This window comes from Pseudophryne corroboree, chromosome 8 (assembly GCF_028390025.1).
Source record: "Pseudophryne corroboree isolate aPseCor3 chromosome 8, aPseCor3.hap2, whole genome shotgun sequence".
In the NCBI taxonomy this organism is placed as follows: domain Eukaryota; kingdom Metazoa; phylum Chordata; class Amphibia; order Anura; family Myobatrachidae; genus Pseudophryne; species Pseudophryne corroboree.
In genome coordinates this window covers 414,989,860-415,008,258 of record NC_086451.1, presented here as the reverse complement: position 1 = coordinate 415,008,258, position 18,399 = coordinate 414,989,860, and the positions used below count along the sequence as shown (strand labels likewise).

Here is an 18,399-nt window from a genome sequence, read left to right as displayed (position 1 = left end):
CCTGAAAATTATTTAAATTCATAAACAGAAAATGACATCACTGAGGAATAGAGAGGAATGTATTTGGAATTGTTTTGCTCTGAATAACACAGTCATTTTAAATTTCCTGTTTAAACAAAGGCTCGTTTCATATCTGGCAGTAAGGCTGGACTGGACCTGTACGGGTCAGATTACAGCTTTGCCCGCCACTCTGAGGGTATAAGTGTTGGCATAATTTATCTCGCAGATACGGCTATAACTATGGGTGTAAGAGTGTTCCCATCGCCCAGGTTGCAGGAAACGGCACCCTGCAGTCAGTAGTTTTGCTGCAGAGATGCTCGGAGCATCCAAAGGATGCATCCCGCAAACCAAAATGCAGGTACCGTGCAGCAGCAACGGGGTCCTGTAGAATGTAGAGCCAACCTAAGGACACTCTGGCCAGTGCTCTACTTCTTGGTGCCAGCAGCCGCAACCCCTCAGTGTGTTGTCATGAAGTCACATGTTCAAGAATGAGTCAACACAGGGAGGTACAGAGCCCAGCTACAGTGCTGCTTGATGGCTCACACTGTGCAGAGGAACCAACAGCATATGGGCAGTCAGTTCTATTTGGCAAACAATAAAATAATTACGGACGGCATTGCCATAAATGTTTTATTTACTGTAAATATTCTACGGCCGATCCCAGGTTTAAATAAACTCCCCTTGGAAATGTCCCAATTTTCCAATACTGACCACCCTTTTTCCAGTGCGTGTTAGGTAATATTATGACCATTTATGTCTTCATTTTAGAACAGTCCTTGTTACCTGAGGCATATTTTGGTACCTTTCCGGCGAGTACTGAGAAACGTGCATGCGCACACCTGCATTACACTTTCACCCGGCGGGCACTCAACAAGCCTGGGAGGCTTCATTGCAGCCATAAAGGCTTTTTGCTGGGTCCCTGGGTAACGTAGATGGAGACTCTCAGACAGCTTTGAGTGTTGGGGCCTGGCTGTCACATTGTTAGGCCACACCCCTGTAGCAGCAAATGGCCGCGATTCTCGGGCCCCAGAGGAAAAGGTGGGGCTAAATTATGCAAATTCATGTCATTGAGCCCCACCGCCAGAAAACGGAGCCTCGATTCTCAGTGTTTTCTCTCACAACCAGCCCGCTTCACTAGGAAGCAGGTGTGATGCGAGATATCTGGCCACCCTTCCGGTGGTGTGGGGGGATTACCCGAAAAATCAGGAGTCTCCTGCAACTTCTGGGAGAGTAGGTATGTGCCCTGTGTGGAGTTTGTATGTTCTTCCTGTGCTTGCGTTGGTTCCCTTGGAGTGTCATGGTTTCTTCCCACAATCCAAAAATATACTGGTGGATTAATAGGCTCACAACAAAATCAACCCTAGCGTGGAATATAGATTATAAGCTCCACTGGGTCAGGGACTGTTGTGAATGGCCAAATATTCACTGTAAAGGGCTGCAGAATATGCATGCATACAAATAATATGTAAATAAATGTGAATCAACTATACAGTCATACAGAACCTATAAGACAGAAAGAAATACTGTGTGACTGTAATGCAGCTATATCTGTTGTCTGTAACATTATGTGAAAGAATGTCACCTAGGCCTGTACAAGCCTACACCCGACTAAACCCCTGCCCCCCACCCAGCCCCTTTGAAGCAAAAACATGAGATATTTATCTGGTCTTGCCCAAACACGTAACCGGACGTGTTACATCTTGAGGATATACTGATCTTACACACATGCAATATAATTTGCATAATACATAAGGGTTTGAAAAAATTAGTTGTGATGTCTTGCTTATAATTGGCAAGTGGTGGTGTCATTAAGACATTTGTTCTTAGGTATACTTGTATTATATAAGGAGTAACGCACCCCTAGTGCCTGTATATGATCACATATCTGCTTGGCGAGTGCCATTATTGAGATGTACTATAGGAGATACACTGACAGCTGGAGGGCCGCAGTTTGGACATGCCTGCACTAAGGCAACCTACGGCTGTAGAGCTGTTGTGGAACCGTACACCAAAGCACATACTTGCCTACTTTTTAAAAAGCATTTCAGGGAGATTCTGAAAGTAACACCCATCAGCGCGGACGTGTACCACTACATCTGAGAGGCGTCATGAAAATGACTTACATCCAAAAGTAAATGAGCCCCAAAGAGAATGAGGGAGGGTAGGCAACTATGCCTAAGCACGCCCTGGCATCTCAGACTATAAGGTTATACGGGGACTTGTTGTTCCACAGAACAGCCAGAGGTCATGTAAAGTCTGACTTTTAGTGTTTCTAACTCTAGTCTTACTTTAACAATCTTCAACTGCATCAACTCCAGCAGTCTTCTGCCACCTGATACTTATTCCAGTGTCATCTGCTGATGTAACTATGTTTATTTACCCTGTACTTGTCCTATACTGTCATCAACTGTAAGTTGCTGTTTTCCTGTTTGATTATTTATGTACTCTGTAATTGGGCGCTGCGGAACCCTTGTGGCACCATATAAATAAAGGATAACAATAATAATAGTCCTCAGGGACCCTATTAGGCTGACCATAATATCCCTTTAAACTGGGACACTCATAAATTACACAGGTTCTGGGGCTGATTAAAACCAGGTGACATACAGCCAGCCACAGAACCTGTGTAATTCATGAGTGTCCCAGTTTAAAGGGATAGTATGGTCAGCCGGGTGGTCTTCAGTATGCCGAATGTTGGGATCCCGGCGCACAGTATACCGGCGCCGGAATCCCGACATCTATTCTCCCTCGTGGGGGTCCACGACCCCCTGGAGGGAGAATAAAATAGTGTGGCGCGCGTAGCGCGCCACCGTGCCCGCAGCATGGCGAGCGCAGCGAGCCCGCAAGGGGCTCCTTTGCGCTCGCCACGCTGTCGGTATGCCGGTGGTCGGGCTCCCGGCACCGATATGCTGGTCGCCGGGAGCCCGAGCGCCGGCATACCGTACTACACCCGGTCAGCCTACCGAACAGTGCATATTTTCCAGATCTTCATGCTCCAGGAGATCTGCAGATTTAGGAGATCTGCAGGTTTTTATATTTATTAATTTGCAATTCTGGGAGGAGACCTGGAAAACATGTACAGTTAGGGTGCCCTGAGGACTAGAATTGGGAGACAAGGTCTGGTGCAGACGTACCCAAACTCCACCATTACAGTCCAGGTTTTAAGAATATTCATACTTGAGCAAAGGTGACAATTAGTACCTTAGTCATTTTGATTTAAGCATGGATATCCTTAAAACCTGGACTGTAATGGCAGAGTTTGGAAAACTGTGGTCTAGTGCTTTATAGTAATAACCGCCCTGGTAACAATAGCAGTATACAAAATCTACCATTGTGTGCTGGAAAACATGGCACAAGTTCTAGACCATTTTCCTGCAGGTGTGTCTGTGCGTTATGTGTAATTAAGTGGTTGCTGATAAAAAGGCACACCTTGCTGGGGCTGACAGTGATAAGGGAAGGTCAAAAAGCAATATTCTGGTTCACGGTAGAAACGGGGAGTGTCAGGAAAGGTTTCTCATTCATTAAAGAGTAGTCAGTTGGCGGAAATAGGAAGGACTGTCATAAATATTCTCACAAATTTAACAGTGCAATTTACACAAATATCAGATTTCAAGTTCACAATTTCTAACAAGGTGAAACACACCTTTCCTCTAGGGGTTAAACAGCCGCCTATGGGATCCCCCTGAACTGGTCTATCTGGTTTCACCAAATTTTCTTGTTTGACTTTATCCTGTAGTATGTATGACATGTATAATCATAGAAATTAGTGGCCTTCCCCATGACACAGCAAACTCTAGAATAAACAGTAGCCAGACACTTACCCCATAATGAGACCTACCTGAATTACACTTACAAGCACAGGAATGGACAAAATAATGTGGCACTCAGGAGCCTGTAAGATAAGTGCAGGAACCAGCAGATCTTTAAACTAGGGACGGGCATCGATGTTCAATGGTTTAACACCACTGATGTTTTTCTTGTGATGGCAGTGTTTCACCATTCAATGGTAGCCACCATCAAATGGTGTGTAAGTGACTTACCTCAAATACAGCTGATTTCTGCGGTTTAAGAGCAGTGGGAAGTTACTGTGCATGCACAAACATTGTGTTGCAAATATGCGAACCGTCACAATTTTTTCTCCAACTCATTCTTTTGATGCAATGGTTAGTTACCAATCAATCAGATCCAAAGGTTCGATGGCGGAAGCCCAGCCATCATTCAACAGCAGGCTTCCGATGTCCATCCCTACTTTAAAGGATCCTGTGATCATCTGAATCCACTAACATCAATGGAAATTGCTTCCAAAATGTAAACACCACCCCCATACAGACCCACCCGCACCAAACAACCCCACCCAGGTCCCCTGAGGGGCATCTTACCCAGAATATGGTGCTGTATGCGATGAGTGTAAATTTCAAGCACAGATATGGAAATCTGGAGCAGTAGCGAACCTCTTCGGAAGCCATGACAACAGATAAGTGAAGCCTTGAAGCACAGGTGAGATGAGCGTGGAGGCTAAGGTCAGCACAGGTGATTGCAGAGCATCAGTTCAGCAAAGGGGAGTGCAGAGCCTGCGTTCAGCACAGGTGAGTGCCTCTGTCCAACATCCTTGTGTGCAGCCTGCTTGTGCACAGGTAGATTGTACAGTAGTAAATACTATAGCGTGAGTGTGGCAGAGATAGCATGAATAAGGGTGTGCTGTATTGCTTAGAGGGAGGTGGAGCCAGGCTGTTTATTTAGCTACACTCTGTGTTTAGCAGTGGGAGGATGCAGTGTAATGTTGCATGGTGTAGTGTGACTTGCAGTGAGGGGCAGCTGTGCTGTCACAGAAAATAACAGGAAGCCGGCTGTGTGTGTAATTCATGGGAGAGCAGCAGGACAGGAGCTGTGGGTGTTATTTATCCAGTGTGCAAGGATCAGCTGTGTGATTATTATAGATTATATATGTGTGTGCAGGATCTTGTAGGTTGTGCAATAAGTGTCTGCGTTTTGGAACCAGCAAAACCAGTTCCCCATCAGCTCTGTGCAATGGGTGATCTTTCTCTGGACCAGTGAGGGTCCTGCTGCCCTGAAGGGTGGGCTGGCAGCTGCATGTGACTGGGCCTCCTCCCAGTGTGTGTCACCACATAATAACCCACAGCCTAGCTGCTGCTGACTGCTATCTTATCCTGGAGATTTAGCTTAACCCCTTGGTGACCGGAGATAATTAGCCCCTTCACCGATAAACCTTCCTTGTTACATTTTTGTGCAGTTCTTCAGGAATAGGTTTCTAGTTATTTGTTTTATTGTTATTAGGGAAAAAAAAATATTTTATTTGGTACTGTAATAAATTTAATACACTTTATTTTATGGCTTTTGGTAATACTTCTAAAAAATTTTTTTTTTTATTGTCATTGATACTTTCCTGCACCCGGCATAAACAGCACTATATTACGAAGTTCTCTCCAATATGAGGATACCAGCCATCTTTGCTATTATTCACTCATTTTCTTCATAATTGCTTTTTTTTGTTTTTGTTTTTTTTGTGTTGCCTGATGTCCTGTTACCTAGGCGGCAGTATTTACAGTACAGTAGCATCTCTCCATTACACACAGGGACTGTTGCTGAGGAAAGTAAAATGGAAGTAAATGAAACATTCTCCTGAGGCAAATTAAATATATAAACCCATTTCTGCACACTAGTGTTTTACATAGGCTGCATAATGTATGTGGCTAATTTCCGTCCCCCTGGCTTGTGCTACAGCAGGTGCAGATAATATACTACTGAACGGCCAAGTTGGAAAGTATTTGCTGGACTGCAGGGCCTGTATAGGCATGACCACACACACAGAGCCAGCCTTAGGCATAGGCAAACTAGGCAAATGCCTAGGGCATTTGGTATGCTTGGGGGCACCAGCAGCTTCTGCTGATTAAAATGATATGCAGCATGCCTATATTCTGTGTGTGACTGCGGCTGTATCTGCATACAAAATGGTACGTTGCAGTGTATTCCTGGAAATCACTGTAATGTAGCATTTCGTATGCAGATAGAGCTGCAGTCGCACAGAGAATATAGGCATGCTGCATATAATTTTAATCAGCAGAAGCTGCTTGTGCACCCTAGCCACATAGTAATGCAAATAAATAAACAAAAGGCACCCGACGTTAGCAGAGCTGCCAGCTGACTCATGCCAGGCATCTCCTGCAGAACTAGCGGCGGTGCTAGGGGGCACCAGCCAAAATCTTGCCTAGGGCATCAAATTGGTTAGGGCCGGCTCTGACCACACACCCTCAATAAACCCTTTCCCATCCCATTTCCGTCTCTTCGGTTGCAAGGGTTAAAACTATGTATATTACTCTGCATAGTCCCTCAGTGCTTAAAATGTAGTATTTGTTATTCCACATCCCATTAGATTACCTTCTGACTGTCACTGACAGTAGGGATCTGGGCTTACAGTTGGTCATTATAATGCCTGGCTGCCAAACACACCATATATTTATATATAATCTCCCACTAAACTGTCTATGACACGCACAGTGAGAGTACATGGACGGTGATTGACAAAATGATGAGATGAGATAAGAGAGGGAATTAGTTGTCCAGCATGACAGGAATACAGAAGGGTATATTCTATTTCACTTCGTCTGTTCCGTACACAAGGAGAAAACCTCACATCATTCCTATTTGGAAACTCTGAACAAATTAGACCACACCCGCTGATCCACACAGATCACACCCTGGGGCACAAATGCCACCCCTATTTCAAATTAGGTCACTCCAAATTTTGTAAAAAAAAAAACGCCATTTACTTTACCATCAGAATGTTGGCCTGTTTGGGAGGTACTGCTGTATGCAGTGATGAATCATTTTATACATTAACAGGCATCTTTACAAACTGAACTCCGAGATTCATCTGAAAATACTGTATATGTGGAATTAGCACAGTTTAAGACCCATCATCATGAGCAATCACCCCAAAAATTTTTTGCAGTCTGTGATTTGTTTCTCCCAATTTTAAGATTCCCCAATCCACCAACCTGCGCCCATACATACATACATTACAGATAAACGGATATATTTCCGTTATTGGCAGATCTGTATTTGCTGAAAATGATCTGCAAACCTATAAAGGCTCGTCAGTTTACTAGAAACAGTCTGCAAATCTGCTGATTGTTATCATACACTAGGAATCTACAGCCCCAATTGATCCGTGACATTAAACATGTTGAAAAACCTGATTTAACAATCCCAAACGATTTTTGTTTGGAATCTACGATCTGTGAACGCCATACACTGCAGATTTTTTTTTTTTTACACAATCATCTCCAAAACGCCAAATTGCCCCAGTTGATTGCTGATGTATGGGGGCCTATAGTCCTAACTAAACTTATACATATTTGGCAACATGCGGGCTGGCCCTCCGGTAGGTGGGAGCTGCGGGTGCCAGGTGGTTACAGCAATGACATCATCATAGCCCATACCTCCCAACAGGACCCTCTCCAGGAGGGACAGAATGCTCTGCTCCTGAAGAAGGTGATGTTGGGAGGTATGTAGCCCTGCACACTGCTTTACAAAGCCGTGATTCCAGTCATTGTAAAGCAGGGCCCAGGGCCATGATGACAGGTGTGGCCGGAGAGACCCCCAGCCCACGTGGACAATGGCCGCCGCGGCACTGAAGAGGTTAACCTCTAGTGCCCGGCGGCATTATCAGGACAATGGGCGCTTGGCGCCATATTCAAAATACTGTGGGCGCTAGGCGCCGTGTTTTTATTAATGTTTAAAAATGTATTTTAATGGTGTGCCGCGGTCCCGGACCTCTCCGGCGACCACGGCAGTGAGGGCAGCCCCCGGCGCGCTGAACAGTGTGTGCGTGCCGGGGGAGAGGTGAACCGCTGCAGCCGGGAGATCAGCTCCCGCTGCAGCGATCGGAGTGCGCCGCTGACCGCCAGGGTCCGGGAGCTCTGCTCCCGGCAACGGCAGCGGTGAGCACAGCCCCCCGGTGCACTGAGCTGTGTGTGCGCCGGGGGAGAAGGGTGAGCCGCTGCGGCTGGGAGCTCAGCTCCTGCTGCAGCGCGCTCTGGGGTTGCCTGTGCTGGGGGACGGGAGCTCTGCTCCCGGCGCCTCAGCACACTGGAGGCGGCCAGCCGCGGCAGCCGGGAGGAATGTCCCGGGCTGCCAGGCGGCAGGGGGGGTGCGTCGCAGCCCGGCTCTCCGCCGGATGCTGTGGCGAGGCCACAGATTCAGCGCCGCATACAGGGGACCGGGCTAGCCGGCTCCCTGGCGGCAGGGGGATGATTAGGTTGGTGAGTGCTGGGGTCCGGGAGCTACGCTCCCGGCACCTCATCGCTGCAACAGGCACAGAGCCACAGCGGCCGGGACAAGTGTCCCGGGCCGCCGGGCTTTAGATCAGGGGGGTGCGCCGCTCCGTGCGGCGAGGCTACAAAGTGAATGCCGCTCTGGGGGGACAGGGAGAGCCAGCTCCCTGGACCCCAGAGGCAGGCAGGCAGGCTGGAGGATGGGGGAAGCCAGCCCCATACCTCCAGCGCTGAGAGAGAGAGAGCCCTAGCAGCCAGGCTGCAGGGCTAGGGGAGCCCAGCGCTGAGCGCTGGGCACAGTATTTAAAAACAACAACACAATGTATTTAAATGTAAGAGATATTGGACTGGTTACGAGGCACTGCAGTGCCTGGGAATGTGGAGCCTGTGCAGGGCACAGGCTCAGAGTATATTTAAAGGGAAACACATGTATTTAACTGAAATGTATTTAAAGGTAAATTGCACTTACTTGGTTGTGTGTCCCAGGAGGGGGGAATCCATTGCTGTGCAGGCTGATGGATTCTCCCAGACCTTTTCCCCAAAAACGGAATACTTTCTCTTCCAGCCTCACTCATGAAAGGGGCATTGGGAGAGAGAGAAGAAGCTCAGCTTTGAAACAAGCTGAGTGGTTTTCTGGAGCTCCATGGAGATCACCCGTAGTGGCCAGGAAACCTGGACCGGGGAGCTAGGCTGCCCAGCTCTGGAGCCCAAATCCAGGCTGCAGGCAGTGGGCTAGGTCCCGGGCAGGTTTCTGGAAGTCAGTTTAGGCGGGAAAACTTCCCCCAGCCTAGACTGAACGGCATCGGGGCGTATCCTGATCCTCCAGGATGGGACAGGCAAAGGAGAACGACCACTCCCCACTGTCCATAGGGAACAATGTTAGCTGTGCATGTGACCAAGGCATGCACAGCTCATGGGTAAACATTGATTGGTTGTACACCACAGGGCGGGCTTACCCCCTGTGGTAATGTGTATTGGAGTAAGATAAAAGGAGGGCAGTTGCCCCATGAAAATTGGATTGTACCATCTTTATTCTGCTGGAACATCTTGTTGTATGCTGTTGCCCCTAGCAATAGGGATGAGTCTTTTTAAAGGCTATTATTGAGCAAATAAACATCATCTGCCTCAAGAAGATTGCTTCATCTTGTGACCTACAGGGTTATGCCAAACATAGCCCCGTCCTCCGGCTGTCCAGGGAAGCACCTAACGTCTCCAAGTTCCGCCTTCCGCCAGCTACCGGTAGAGGCCTAGCAAGTGGCTAGTGGGGATTCGTCAACACCACACAGGTGTGGCAAGGCAGTGCGTCGGCACATACAGAGCAGAACCGTGGTTCCAAACACCACGGCAGGTTAGGAGTTTGGTGGTGGCAGCATAAACCCGCCCACAGCGCAGTGGGTGGAGTCAGTAACAGGCGGTTACTGACGGTAAGCGGGAATCCCCTATGTGGTCAGGCCTCGTGTGACCTGACCTTCCATTCTGTGCGCAGCCGACGGGACGCGAAAGCGGCGAGTGCTTTCGTACGGAACCGTCCTGTCACAACAGGATTCAATGCAAATAGCATAATAAAGCCACCCAGCAGTGGTTAGTATTGAGAGGCTTGTGGGAGACTTGGCTACTCTTCTGGGAGTCTGGAAGAGCCACCTGAAATTTGGGAGTTTCACGATTTGCAGCATTATACAGAGGAATGGGAGCCACAAAGATGCTATTGCGTCATCAAGCCACGATCAGCTCGGGAATACTCTTGAAGACTCTAGTATATGTGTGGTAAACCCTCCTTTACCCAATAAGTTGACACACAAGTACACAAGGTTAAAAAGAAATGGGATTTTCTGAGTTTTTACTGCAGTTTTCTCTCTCTTGTGTTGTCACGTCTGCTCCCCCCAGTGGCCTCACCGGGTGTAGTGACACCCGGTGCGCACCTTCAATATGCCAGTGCGCCGGAGGCACAGTCGCTGCAAAAAGGGGACGTGGCTGCAAAAGAGAGGGGGCGTGGCCTCGCGGGTCTTCACTCCGGGGGTGTGCCCAGCATCTCCGGAGATGCAGGGCTGTACTGGGCTGCCCCCGGAGACTGTCTGCAGCGCTGTCAACTCCTCTTCTATGACAGGAACCGGGTGCTGCAGCAGAATTTCACATTCAGCACCTGGCTCCTGTCATTGCGGAGGAGCCAAAAGATTGGTGTCACCCCCGGCTTGTGATGCCACTGCCCCCCCCCCCCTCCCTGTCTCGCCTCTTCTCTCTGTCCTCAACTTTCTTATATTTCTTTATCAGCAGGCGAACCATCCATCATCCATGTATCCCTGTAGCTTGTGCACCATACTGCCCCTACCTGTATGTCGCTTGCCTGTACCTCACTCATACAAATCATCTAGCCCTATGTCCCTCTTGGATCTTGATGAATTACACAATTTCTACAGCCCCATTCTTAAGTATTGGGACTGTGGAAATTATTGTGGAAGTTTTGTATCAAGGAGATATGAGTGATATCTCGATCGTTACAGCTTTGATAAATAGGGCTCTTACTTGGAAATGAGAAAAGTGCACGGGAAATTTGTAAAAACTGCGAATTTAGTGATGGCAGAAATGTGGGTGGAGTAATGAGTAGAGGGGGAGGAGTCAGTATTAATTCTTAAACTGCCCCTCTAAAAGAAAAGTCTAGATCCACCCCTAATATAAAGGGCCTGTTTATCAAATAATATCTATGGACTATCCCCCCTCCCCAAACCAAGAGGATGATATCTGCCGCTGTCCCTCCATTTTGGAAGCCTCCCCAGCAATGTGTGCCGCACATATGCAGTCTGCAGACCATTCGCACAGTAACACTATAGGGTACCCGAGAGAGGACCTCAGGTCACCCATGCGCAGTAAGCCGGATGCTTTTTTAGAGCAACTGTCCTAATGCCGAAGTAATGCTGAATTGCTACTGTAATTAAGAAACACAGCTGCAGCTCAGTGAGTTGAATACTTAATCATTGGGGACCATAGTAAATAGGCCCCTATGCAGTGGCGTAACTACCACATACTGTACTTACCGACTTTCTGGCTGCTCTCTCCCGGAGAGAGCAGCCGGGTCAGCTCAGCAGGGGGGCGGAGCAGGGCAATGATGAGCTGAGGGGGTGGGACAGAGGCGGAATGGGGCGGAGGTGGGAAAGGGGCGTGGTTGCTGGGTCACGTCATTTAAGCCACGCCCACATTCTGTAATGCCGATGTTATACTGCAGGGGGCGTGCTATGATGACGGGATTCAACAAGAATCGCGTCATCGACTGTCTGGACTGCCCACTTTACTCACTAAGTGGGCGGCCGGGCAGAGGGGACAACAAAAATCTTCTGGGAGGCCGGGAAGGAGATTAGGCAAGTATGAACTACCATTGGTGCAGTGGATGCAGCTACTACGGGACTGACTTCAGGGCCCTGCTGCTCCCCCTGCACTCAGTCACAGTCCCTCAATAGAAATGGCCCTGCCAAGAGAATATGGTTAGCAAGTTATACTTTTTATTTGTATTTTTTACACATATACTTATACTGTGTGTGTACTGTATATCTATACTGTAATGGTTGCGTCTGTACATAGAATTTTTTTTTTTTTAATGTACTCCTTGGGACTGTGTATGAACTATGTAGACCAAAATTGTTTTTGTCTGAATTTTTGTTTGTCTGTCTGTTCGTTCCGGCATTACGTAAAAACTACGGGATGAATTTGGATTGCGTTTTCGCTATTGTATAGCTTAGTCCAGGCATGCCACAACAGCTGGAGGGCCACGAGTTTGACATGCCTGGCTTAGTCAAATAGGGGGCTATTCAAGTTTGTTAGCAAACCAAAAAAAGTACACTAATGGGCTAAACCATGTGCACTGCAGGTGGGGTATATGTAACGAGCAGAGAGAGTTAGATTTTGGATGGGTTATGTTTCTGTGCAGGGTAAATACTGGCTGCTTTATTTTTACACTGCAATTTAGATTTCAGTTTGAACACACCCCACCCAAATCCGTTGAGCAATAATCCACGTGAGCGAAGCCATGGGCAAACACTAGTGTGTGTGTGTGTGTATGTATGTATGTATGTATGTATGTATGTATATATATATATATATATATATATATATATATATATTTTTTTTTTTTTTTTTTTTTTTTTTCCATATATATATATATATATATTATATACACACACACTGCTCAAAAAAATAAAGGGAACACTAAAATAACACATCCTAGTGGAGGCCACACACACTACTGAGCCTCATTTTGACTTGTTTTAAGGACATTACATCAAAGTTGGATCAGCCTGTAGTGTGTTTTTCCACTTTCATTTTGAGGGTGACTCCAAATCCAGACCTCCATGGGTTAATAAATTTGATTTCCATTGATAATTTTTGTGTGGTTTTGTTGTCGGCACATTCAACTATGTAAAGAACAAAGTATTTAATAAGAATATTTCATTCATTCAGCTCTAGGATGTGTTATTTTAGTGTTCCCTTTATTTTTTTGAGCAGTGTATATATATCATATATATATATTTCAGAATTTATTACAGCTCTTTCATCAGGGCTTATAAACGTAAAACAAACTCACCTTATGTACCTCTATACAATGTTACCATACTTAACCATACTTAACCAAGTGTCGTCATGTGCATACACCCAGAGTTCTCTCATCACCATAGCAAATGTAATCATAAGAAACAAATAGCTCAGTGCAGTCTGCTGTAAAAATATTGAACCGCAGCAGAATGATGACTCCCAGGGCTTAAAGTGGTCCTGGAGAGGTGATGGAACTCATTTACCCGGACACCGATCCCCCACGCCTCCCCCACACACACATTAAACAGAGCCAGGGCCAGTGCTAGTGTTTTGTGCACCCCCCTGCAAACTGTAAATTAGTACCCTAAATACCATACTTTATAAAGGGACATTGATCTCACAAAGAGGTAGCGTGGTCACCAGTGCTGCAAGTAGAAATATTTTCTTAGTGTTACGAAAATGGGCGTGGCCATGTGTTGTGAGGGGGCGTGGCCACATACTAGTGAGAGTGGCTACATGACACTAGCGGCGTGGCCACACGACAGCCTCTTTTTTGGGGGAATCTGGAGGCAAGGCTAAAAAAATATATAGTAATGCCTCCATTATAACAGGAAAATACAGCCACTGTTGCACTCCCAGTAACCCTGACAAAGTGGGAGGAGCCATTATGCTGCCAAGCACCATGGTCTTGTTGCTTTGTGGCACATTATAATTGTGGTAATGGCAAAGTGTGTGGCAGGTGGTACTGCGTACCCGCTGCCAAATTCTTAAGGGTACTCCGTACCCGCATACTTGCACAGCTGGGGGTCACATAATAGTACCTCCAATTCAGATTACAGCACACAGGGGCACAATCTTATTAACATTACACCACATAGTAATGCCCCTTATTCAGGATATGTCACTTAGTAGTGCCCTTTTTTTCACTTTGCAGTACACCATGGTACCCTCTATACATGTTATGCCACACAGTAGTGCTCCTTATATACAATGCCCACAGTAGTGCCCCTTATACACAATTCCCATAATAGTAGAGCCCCTTACAAATGACCACAGTAGTGCAGTTTATATACATATTGCCCACAGTAGTGCCCCTTATACACAGCTTCCCCACTCTCTTGTCCCTCCAGCCCCCTTTCATCTGTCTTCAAGATGCACAGAGCCTGCTCCTCTTTACTCAAGCAGCAGTGACAACATGACATAACATATGCCGTGCTAGAAAATGAAGCCACTTGGACCTGATGAGGGGATGAATGCTTACCAACAAACACAGCGTGTGTGAGTACCAGGAGGGGTTGGCTGTAGATGGGGAGGGACCATGGAGCCACCAGGATCTGAGTAAGGAGGAGGTGGCTGCAGCTCATCAGTAACACAAACGCCGCCTGTATCATGTATTGATGTAGATTATGGGGCAGGTTTTTCTGTTGGAATTACTGTGGAGGACAATAGAGATGGTAGAACTAGTTCCCCCTACCATTACAGGTGATGGAACCTCGTTCTTTCCCCCCCCCCCCCAGTTTAACCCCTGATGACTCCTAATAAGCGCTTCCCAATGACAAGGAATGAAACAACATCAACAGCATCAATAAGGCATATTAAAGCCTACATGGCGCCATCTAGTGGTGAATATAGTGTAAAACCATTATCTATGTACAGTACGTATGAATACTGTTTTGAAAGGGATAAAAAAAAATGCATTAGACAAAAATTATGACTGATTGTTAATACTAATTATTAGGGGAATTGGTAGATGTTAACGTTATACAAAGGCAATTCAGCCCCTCATATAGGTACTTATTAGTTGGTAACACAGGACTATGTGGCAGAGTATGAATCATACTTGCCGACATTCTGGCTGCCTCCAGCCAGGTCGGTGCAGCACGAGGCGTGGCACGGCATAGGGGGGCGTGGTGGGACAATATGATGCTCTATTGGGGATGGAGAGCAGGGCGTGACTGCGTCACGTCATCGTGGCCCCGCCCTGCTACACTATGCTGAGATTACCAGCATAGTGGAGCTGGAGGCGGGGCTACCATGATGCTGCGGGGGATATGTGTGCTGCTCGGGAGGGAGAGGGGGAATGCTTGGCTGCTGGTTGGGAGACTTGCAAAGTTTTCTGGGTGGCCAGGAGCGCCTACCCGATTTTAGGGAGCCTCCCGCCCATTCTGGGAGAGTAGGCAAGTATGGTTTGAATACATACTGGGTAGACTATATACAATGATGGTAACTGTCAGGGGCAAATGCAGGATTTGGGAGGGGGGGTTTCCGTGTGTGTGTAACACACATATATATATATATATATATATATATATATGTACTCCTGTTATCCGGCACTCCATTGTTAGCACCAACCTTATCTTGCCATGGTGCACTCCTAGGGGCTGGCAGACCCCATATATATATATATATATATACATGTGTGTGTGTGTGTGTGTGTGTATGTATATATATATATATATATATGTAAAAGGGGGGGATAAGGGTTTCAGCGACCAACAGTGTCTAGTACAATAAGATATAAATATGAGGAGACTTAGTGGATACGTGAAAAATAGTAGAACATTTATTTATACAATATAAAAAAAATAATGATAATAATTTGTATCAAGGTGGGTTTAAAAGCCGGGAATCTAATACAAATATAAAAAATAAAATAAAAGGACAGCTAAAAAACTACATAAATTGCATGTAATAAAAGACAATAAATAATTAATTAAATATCGGATAAAAGAGTGCTGCTTATCTTTTAAGTGGAGAGTCAATTGAGGTACACCCAACGCGTTTCGTCACTCAGACTTCATCAAGGGGTATGGGACCACTGAACAGACACTCCTATTTATAGCACATGTAATTAGAAATGGATGATTGTGACATCACTTCCTGTGGGGAACTAATAATACTGTGCGGTGTAAGTTTTTTAACATTAGCATAAGCCTTTGATAGAGAGCAGAGTAATAACCTCAGTGCACTAAACGGATTGAAAAAACGAGCTGTAGAATATAAGTTATAGTTAAAGAAAGTCCGGGGACGGGTCCGACGTCACTTCCGCCCCACTTCCTTTAGCCGAATCTTCTTATTGCGCATGCGCGATTGCGCCACGCTTCCGGTCAGCGGATCCGTGTGTTGATGCTTTAGTCGTCGCGTCACTTCCTGTCTCGGGTGTTGCTGACGTCTGTGGCTTGTATAGGCGGCGGTGGGTTGTCAATCATCGTAGCGGCCATTTTATAGAAGTCTTTAGGTATCTATGACTGATTGCAGTGCTGAGTTCCATTATATCTCGTCCGAGATTTTCGTCTGGATAAAGTATGGGTTGAGGCAGACTGTCAGTCATTGCGGCGGCCATCTTTTTGGAGTCTTTGGTATCAGGACATATGATAGTGCTGAGTTCAATTGCGGAAACAGCTCACACATATAAAAATAAAGAAATGCATATATTAGTGTCTCTTTGATTAAAATTTAATACTTGTTTACTTCTGGGAGAACTGGTAATAATCTATACGGAATTTGTTACAAAAACGGGGTATTTCTATCTATATAATGATATGGATATATTCCTGGAAATAATCCATACAATAATATTTTTATCTCATATTATGGCTTATATCAGGATAAGTTGGACCCATTTTGGTATCCAACCTTAGAGCATGGAGAGTAAGAATGATTATTTAAAAGGAGGTGATGGTGAATAAAGATGTACATTTTAAGGAAAAATATGAATTAAAAATTATGAGTGCTTATTTATTAAATTATGTGGGATAGTATAAATAAGGGATAGCCAGTGAAGTCATAGTAGTGATAATCAGTCATATATAAGTTATTAGTGATTAAGTATAGAGAAAGTGTATCCCTGTATGACTGATACTCGGAAAAATGATAGATCCCAGTGCTGTGGTGATTTATGCACATATACATGTGGTATTATTATTAAGAGCCTGACAAGGCTCGTTCTCTTACAGTACCCAATCTTCGCAAGTGGTTACCCACTTGGTACTGGTTGGGCCCAACACTGCTTAGCTTCCAAGATCGGGCGGGATTGGGCGTGATGCCAGTGCGGTATGACTGTACCATATAATAAAATTAGTCAGGCACATACTATTAAAGGTTTTTATTAGGATAATACATATATTATATACAGAGTTTTATATATAGTGATATTTACATAGAGAAGTGAATTGTGCTTGGAAAAAGAAGTAGCTTATCTGTGATCGGAGGATTATAGAAGGGAGTGCTTCTCTCATAGAAATGGGGCGATCTCATATCCCTCGTTGAAGCCCATGGGGTGTGTAGTTTTCAGATGGAATATCCAGAACATCTCTCTTTGGGAGAGCTTCTTAGCCAAATCTCCACCTCTCTCGCCACTGGTCACGTGTTCGATGGCTTTAAAGGTCATCTCTTCTGGATTGGAATTGTGTTTCAATTTGAAGTGTCTGTACAGCAGATGGGTCTCTACTTTATTTTTGATACTCCGTACATGTTCTTGTATCCTAATTTTCAAGGTTCTTTTTGTTTTACCCACATATTTCTTGTGGCATGTGCATTCTAGTAAGTAGATTACTGATGTGATATTGCAGTTCATGAATTCTTTAATTTTAAATTCTTGAGTGCTGTCCGTATTGCAGAAAGTTTTTCTATTAGGATTGAGGAATTTGCAGATGTTGCAGTGTCCACACTTATAGGATCCAATGCATTTAGGGAGAGAGTTAGGGTTTCCCTCTAGTGGGATTTCTCGTAACATGCTAGGTGCGAGGATGTCTTTCAAGTTGCGTGATTTCCGGAAGACAAGTTCTGGTTGGGTTGGAAGAAGGTTTTTTAAGATGGGGTCCATTAAGAGTATGTCCCAGTGATTTCTTAATGAAGTCCTGATAGTCTGTTCGTGACAACTGTAGGTGGTTATGAAGGATAGCGACTCTTTCTTTGCCGTGTTGTCCTTGTATGTCAACAAATTCTCTCTATCCAAGTTTCTCGTCTTCATGACTGCTTCATCTAGTATGGCTTTCGGATAAAGTTTCTCCTCAAATCTTTTTCTGTATGTTCCAAGTTGTTCCTCACAGTCATCTCTTTTGTGGCAGTTCCTCTTTATTCTATGAAATTGTGAGTAGGGAATATTGTTCTTCCATTTTTTAGAGTGATTACTCTTGTAGTGAAGGTAACTGTTCCTGTCAACATCTTTTATGAAGTTTTTTGTGGACACTATCTCCTCCTCTCCGGTTAAAATCAGGTCCAGGAATTCGATGGCTTCTTTGTTTAAATTGTAGGTAAATGATAAGTTAAAATCATTGATTTGTAGAAGTTTAAAAAAGTCCATAAATGATTCTGCGCTCCCATCCCATATGATCAAGATATCGTCAATATATCTTTTGTACATGACGATATATTCCTTAAAGTGCTGTGTCGTGTATATATGCTTCTCCTCCCATTGTCCCATAAATAAGTTTGCAAAACTGGGGGCAAAAATGGTCCCCATTGCGGTGCCACACCGTTGCAAATAAAATTTGTCTAAAAACTTAAAATAATTCCGGCTTAAAATGAATTTCATTAAATCACAAATAAAATTCTTATGGGGTTCAGTGAGGGAGTTGTCTTTATC

The 18,399-nt window shown here is 45.3% G+C and overlaps 1 protein-coding gene and 1 pseudogene across 1 annotated transcript in view; both read right to left on the bottom strand.

Annotated features, from left to right (window-relative positions):
• Positions 1-5,137, bottom strand: part of TSPAN15 (tetraspanin 15) — a 32,075-nt gene extending 26,938 nt beyond the window's left edge. Inside the window, exon 1 of the mRNA XM_063937912.1 lies at positions 4,380-5,137. Within this exon, the coding sequence (XP_063793982.1) occupies positions 4,380-4,466 (87 nt within the window). The 5' untranslated portion in view covers positions 4,467-5,137. The remainder of the gene's footprint in view (positions 1-4,379) is intronic.
• Positions 5,138-16,759: 11,622 nt separating this feature from the next.
• Positions 16,760-16,879, bottom strand: LOC134953513 (5S ribosomal RNA; annotated as a pseudogene).
• Between the last annotated feature and the right edge of the window lie 1,520 nt (positions 16,880-18,399).